Source organism: Abramis brama (genome assembly GCF_963993115.1).
Source record: "Abramis brama genome assembly, chromosome: 4".
NCBI lineage: Eukaryota > Metazoa > Chordata > Actinopteri > Cypriniformes > Leuciscidae > Abramis > Abramis brama.
The window spans coordinates 28755304-28762507 of NC_139966.1; the positions used below are offsets into that span (position 1 = coordinate 28755304).

Sequence of the window (7204 nt, forward strand, 5' to 3'; positions counted from 1 at the left end):
TGCATTATTATGTGGTTATTTAGCTGTTGTAAAATAATCATGAATTATTTTTGTACATCTATTTTTCCAAGAAAACGCATTGAAAGGTGACAGCCGGATCAGCCGTGCAACAGGTATCTGCAAAAAGTTGGTGTGCCACTTCTCACACAGCTGGAAAAAGAGAGTGGCACTTGAGCAAGCCCAGAAGCGCCTCAACCTTCCAGTCCATGGACTCATCACTGAGTGTCAAACTAGATGGGGGTCTAGGGTGCTCATGATTAACAGGATTCTGGAGCAGCAGAAAGCACTCCATGAGGTCCTCTCAGAGGACAGAAACACCTGGCACCTAATTCTTGGATATCAAGATCTGGATGTGCTGGAGTCAGTCAGCAAGGCACTGGGACCACTGCTTGAATTCACGGATGCTCTGTCAGGGGAGGATTACGTTAGTGTTTCACACATTAAACCATCTTGGCACCAGAGGAGGGTGATACAGACATGACCAAGTCCTTAAAAAAGAAAATTTTGGAGTACTTGAACAGCAAGTATGAAGAGAGAGTTACACAAGAGCTCCTGGATGTGGCATCCTTCTTAGATCCAAGATACAAGACACAATACATCAGTGTCAACGACGTCCCCATCATCAAAGCCAGACTGGTGTCAGAGATGAAGATGATGGAACACAAGGTAAAAATAATGGTTAGAATGGAGTAAATGAGAAGAGTTCCTTCCATTTAAATGCATTATCTTACATTTTAGTAAATATTTAAGTTTAAATTGAGCTGAATTGTGTTGTTCATACAGTAATGATCATTCATATATAAAACTAATTAAATTCTTTTTTCTTGTTTTTTTTGTTTTTACTATTTTCTAGCATTCTGTTGAGTGCAGAGAGACCAGAGTGGAAGAAGTTTCACCCCCACCCACCAAAAAGGCTAAGAAGTCGTTGGGAAGTTTCTTCAAAAGATCCACCGCAAGTGCAACAGTACCAATCGATCCCACTGCTGCCATAGAAGCTGAGCTGAGTGCCTACATGCAGTCCCCCACAATTGACAACGACGAGGACCCCCTTCTGTGGTGGAGATTAACTCACAAAGTCAACTTTCCCCGGCTCAGCAACATGGCAAGAAAATACTTGTGCATGCAGGCCACCAGCTCTCCCTCAGAGAGAATTTTTAGTGCATCAGGCAACAATGTGAGTTGTCAGAGGTCCTGTCTGAAGCCAGACATGGTTAACAAGCTAGTGTTCCTGGCAAAGAATCTGTAGAAGTTGTGCTGCCTGTAACTACCTCTGTTCTGTTAGTAGCAAATGCATTTTCTGCATACAGTTATGTAATCTTTTGAAGAATATAAATGTTGTTGCACTTCAATGCACTTTCAATGTTCCACCAGCTGCTGCATTTGTTATTTATTGTTAAAGCAGAGCTGCAGTAAAAGGTTTGATTTGTAATTTATTTTTTTTGGTAATTTATGTTAATGTTGACTTGTTCTTAAAAATAAAACTATACTTTCCACATTTTTTTGTATTGATTTTTTTATTTTTCTGAGAAATGCTTGGTTTTCACCGAACCCGTAGTCATATCGTATTGTATCGATATCGAGATATCTGCCATGAAAATCGAGATATGAAATTTTGTCCATATCATTCAGCCCTACTATGCATGCATCACACAAATGCTTGGCACATAAAATAAATGCAATTTATGGCACCTCTCTGCGATACGGATATCGCATATATACTATTATCGCATATATACTATTATCGCGATAACGATAATTTTTCGATATATTGTGCAACCCTAGTTGCAGGCATGAAAAATAAAATAAAAAATTACCAAATAGTTGAGTTTGAGGGAGAAGGGACAACTGGACCAATTGCCCAAGTCCTGGTATGCAGACGGCTACTCCTGGTGGCCACCATATAAAGACTTTGACAGGGTGTTGAAGAGCGTTAGAACCATGGAGACACCACATCCAGAGAAAGGGTGGACCCGACATAGAACAAGAATCCTGCTCGAGTCAGGTAAGAGTAAATTATACTGTAAATTAAACATGATCTTGCCCAGTATACCTGTATTTAGGGATGGGTATCGTCTACTCTTACCGATACTGCTTATCGATCCAGTTGGTTATTTTTGTTATATTAAAAAAAGGGAAAAAAATATTCAGAACATAATTAATTTTGCTTCATATTTTGAAATGTAAAATAAATATCTATAGCAAAAGAAAAAGCAATGCTTTAACAAAACAAATAAAACATCTATGTTATGCAGAAGAGTGCAGGCTTTTTTGTGTTTTATATACAGAAGACATAGGACATGAAAAACAAAGTACAAACACATGGTCAAACAAAACAAAAAATACAATAAAACAAAAGATCCAAATTATATTTGTAATACACCGTCCGACTGGCAGTGTTGTAGTAAATTATTCTGTTTGGCAAAACAGACACAGTTGTGCTGTTATCAGTAACGAGTCACTCTTGCAATGGCTTTATTACAATAATTCAAAGATTATTTATATACATTTTGTATAATTAAATCACAATATCTTGTCATCTTCCATGTGACTCACTCAAACAAAACACCAATAAACATGTGTTGCATCACTCTTGTAAGTGTCTTTCTTCTTATACTCATGTAGTATTTTTCTGAGATAACAATACTTTTTCCCATAAAACATAAATCACAATGTATTACAGTATCTGTTGTCTGTGCAAATGTGTCCTACTAAATACTGTACTGAATAGTTGAGCGAACCATTGGTTACACAATATAACCATTTAAACTGAATCACTATATGGGTCATTCTATATTTAGGGGTACATTTCAGATCAACAAAAAAGTGAAGAAATCAGTGTGCTTTTCTGCAAAATAATCTAGTTGTTTCCATAATATACCCCCATATTGTTCTAAATTCATTAGTTGCCAAGCTTAAGCTCAAATTACTTTTTAAATATTTAAATGAAAATAAATATTCGATTCATTGTTTTGTCAACTGTGTTACAGACAAAAGTGGTGTCATAGAAGACATAAATGAAGTACTACACATATGATAAAACATTTGTTTGAAAGTTCTTGAGTCTATTCACCAGGGGTTTTGAGGTTGTATGTCTAACTGATTTAAAAAATATGAATTTTAAACTGAATAACGGATATTCTTTGGTATACTGTCATCAAGGATGGATATTTTTACAATATAATTCTCCATTACACTGAATTTAGAGTTATTCAACGTCTGTATGTAATACTGTTCACTCTAGAGATGTCCTTTTTATCATTTTTATAAAATTTTAGACTACAATTAAAGATTTATGACACAAAAAACACACGTAACACAATTGACAGATAAAGTAACACAGTTGACAGTAGTAACACGGTTGACAGGATGCATTAGGAGAAAAAGAGAAACCTTTCTTTAAAATAAAACCTTTTTATTTTGACAAGTGTCAGCAACAAGTAATTAATTAACTCTCTTGAAACAATGGAGAAAACAAACAAAAACTTTAAAAAATGCTATTAATACTACATTAGTCTCATTTACAAAACAGTCCTTTCCAACTCATCCTACTTTCCTACATCCTACTTTCATCTTCGAGTTTCTTTTGATTTTCGACAGTTCACATTTCTGAGATCTTGGACCATATGTTTCTGTCGATCTCCACATGATCTCGACGTGAGGTCACAAAAGTTGGAGGAGGAATCATCCTGATGACGTCAGCATGCAAATACCATAGGACATCATCCCGTGTTGGCCAGAAAAAGCGGTTGACTCCAATCCGGTGCATACATTTGACTTCGACATGCGTTTCAGTCACCTCTTGAATAATGCCAGGATAAATATCATTATCATATTTGAGAGAACACCACTTGCCAATGATGCCTGAGTTTTGCCAAGAAATTTCAGGCAGGTCTTCACTGTTATTCTGTGTGGGTGCTGTTGCCTGAACCTCAAAGGTAAACGTTTTGGTGTCATCACATTGACACTCCAGGGTCTGTCTCGTTGAGCAAAGGCAGCTCACATCTCTGTAACTGATTTTTCTTGGGGTAACTGTTACCACTTGGTGAATGCGCATGGTTGATGGTACCACCGGGAGACTATGTGGCATATTCTTTGTGGCTTCATCTACATTATCCTCATTTATGTAGAACAGTTTTACTGAGGTCTGTGCATCCACCAGTGCATTGAAGAAGAGCTCAGCATTTGGGATGTCTTTCCCATGGCTGACAAGTCGGTCAGCAGTCCTTTTGAGGAGGCCTCCAACTCCATCTGGAGCACCCTTGCCGTGGCTCGCCTCAAAAAAGTTCCAGGTGCCTGCTTGGAACCCATATTGCTGCAGCTTAGTGCAAAACATATAGAAATTGCCTTTTTGCCTGTATTGTGTGCATGGCCCATCACTGAAGAAATGCACCATAGTCACATTGGGATAGGAAGCCTTGACCATATCGAGGATTGGGGAAAGATGGGTCCATATGGCTGCTGGGCCTTTCTCTTTTGATGAGCTGATTGTGCCAAAGCACACATGTTCTTCCACTCCACCAACATGTAGAACTCCAGTGTGAAGTGTTGCCTGCTGCTGGTTCGAAGCGAAGTGTACAGCTTGTATTTCAGAGGAGTACTTACAAGCATAGTTTTCTGAGAAATCTACATGAATTAAGCATTCATGATCTTTCATACTTCTCCTTAGTTCCTGGTGGTAGGTGAATTGCCGTTTTATATTAAAGAGGTGTCTTCTGAAGTTTTTAAGTTGGCACTGGAAGAGCTCTAGCAGGTTCTCCAAAGTCGTCTCCGTCGTCTTTTTCACTGTTGTTTTGACAGACACTTTCTCCTTTTCACCTTCCTTGTTCTTTTTCTCTCTGAGAACATTCTCTGTTGTCCACTGTGTGAAAAAAACACTTGCTTGCAAATCCCCCTCAGTTGCAACTGGAAAGTCTTTAACTTTGCAGTTGGGACATTCATTGTACATGCAGTCCTTCAAGTTTGAGTCACAGCATATTGACTCTGCCATTTTCTCCAAATCAGTGCTTCCAATGAGTCGGAGAGAATGTAGCTTTTCTACAAGAAAACAGAGATTCTCATGTACCTTGCAGAGGCAGGTCTCTCTGTCTGCAATGGAAGGCTGGACCACCCAGAAGGGCCGCATACGGCAGAACAAACTGTAGCAAATGCTGTTGTTGGGGTTCTCAAGGAGGAATTTCCTATGCAGGTTTTTCATGGTGTCATTTAGGAACCTTTTCTGTTTCTTTATCTTTCCTCTTGTTATTGTTTGCGATTTTCCAGCTGTTAGGCGACTGTTGTCATCCCTTGTCCAGAAGGACATAACTTTGTCATGCTGTTTAAAACATAGGGATCTGTACTTCATCTTGTTGGAGATTATGGATATCTTACAGTGGTTCTGCTGTTTTCTCGAAATTGCTAGAGTCTCCTGAAATCTTTTTTTTAACTTATATTTTTTCAAAATTCTTCCTGACACTACAGCTGCAATTATCTGTCTAGATTTCTTGTGTTTGGTAGAGGCATACTTTTTGCGGATGTTGTCCACTAGGGCATGGTGGAAAACTAACGTTCTGTGCACTTCTCTAGGCACAGGAAACCTTCCTAAAAGGCGCTTGGTTTTTGATCTGGGTGAGTCTGAATCTTTCTGTAGTCTTGCATATCTTTTTCTGTATTTGTCTGTTTGTCTTTTCTGTTGTTTGAGTGATTCCCTCAAAGCCTGAATCTCCCTGTACAATTTTGACTCCCTTCTCTGCACTTTCTTCCTTCCAGCAATTCTCTGTCTGAAATCATACACAAAGCATTACTTCATTGATCATGTGTTTTCATTTATGCTCACTGGACAGAATAAGGATGACCAGCAATTACTCTAGTCTTTTCATCATAATTTCATAATCAAATCTATTGTTAAAACTATTTTCTGCATGTTGTTCACAAAATCTCTACCTTGACATCTGAGGCTGTGGATCAACTTCAGAACTCAGGGTTGGAGTAACCTGGTTCTCTATCACTTGCTTTCTCTCTCTGGACTGGTGTTGAGCTTTTCTCCAATATGCTCGTTTCCTTCTCTTCTCCCTCTCACTTAAATCTTTCACTGTCTTCACCTTTCCTAGCTTTTTGTCCTCATGCCACGTCTCTCTATGTTTTTGTAAATACGCAGCCCTTCTCTCAGGATCAACATCACGCCGAGCCCTGTACTGGCGCTGCTTCTCAGCAGCAGATAACCTCATTTCCCTAAAACAAGATTAAGAGCACTTTATAGATTTTCAACCTTGCTTGATAGGGATCACATTAAATAAATGTCAGCAGAAACCCACCATTCCAAACCATAAAATCATATAAAAATGAACCATACTTCATGAAATCCTTGTTTGTTGATACATGTATATTTCTGGAGATAATATAGATTTTGCTGAAAAGCTATGGAATGCTCCTTTAATCATATGTAGTAAAGTCTAGTTAGAGTGTAATGATTTATTCAGTGTAATATATGTAAGGGATAATGTATAGGGAGGCGGTTGTTATAAAGAATAACAACCCCGACAGGCTGAACAGGACCCCGACGCGAAGCAGAGGGGTCTTAAATCAGCCTGAAGGGGTTGTTATTCTCTATAACAACCGCCTCTGTATACATTATCCCTTACATATATTACACTGAATAAATCATTACATGGCTATCTACCAAATAAATCAATAATTTGACACAAAATATTGATTTAAAAAGGAGTTTATTGATTTAAAAACGATTGTATTGCTTCCACTAAAGAAAATAGTCCGTTCCGTCTCTACGGTTGCGTCCATAGCAACGCTTTGTTTTTCATGGCAACGGTCTGTTATCAAGAAATAACTGACCGCAATCTACATTGGAATTCAACCAAGCCATGTAATAAAGATAATATAATAGTGTTAAGATTAGTTAAATTAATCCCTTAATGTGAATCACATGTTTTTATAAAATAACTATAACTATGTAATTACACGTGTTCATATTTTACCATGTCACTCCTGTGTAACAACAATAGTTAATGAATGTTTTTATCAACAATACTCAATATAAACATAAACTATGACAAGAAACCCAGCCAACATTGTCAACCGTGTTAATCCCTGTCAACTGTGTTACACTTGATGGGTAACACAGTTGACAAGTAACACAGTTGACATTTCTTCCATTTTAGGGCCTTGTGCTAACTGCAGACCTTGAACATGTCCCCACATTACCTTGATCAAC

General features: G+C 38.0%; 1 protein-coding gene across 1 annotated transcript; it reads left to right on the forward strand.

Annotated features, from left to right (window-relative positions):
* Window positions 1–477: 477 nt before the first annotated feature.
* LOC311081421 (E3 SUMO-protein ligase ZBED1-like) lies at window positions 478–1254 on the forward strand (the record flags this gene model as incomplete). Its single annotated transcript, XM_084111958.1, has 2 exons — window positions 478–666; window positions 854–1254. 2 exons carry the CDS (start codon window positions 478–480, stop codon window positions 1244–1246), a joined length of 582 nt encoding a protein of 193 aa, XP_083968084.1. The 3' UTR covers window positions 1247–1254.
* Window positions 1255–7204: the final 5950 nt, after the last annotated feature.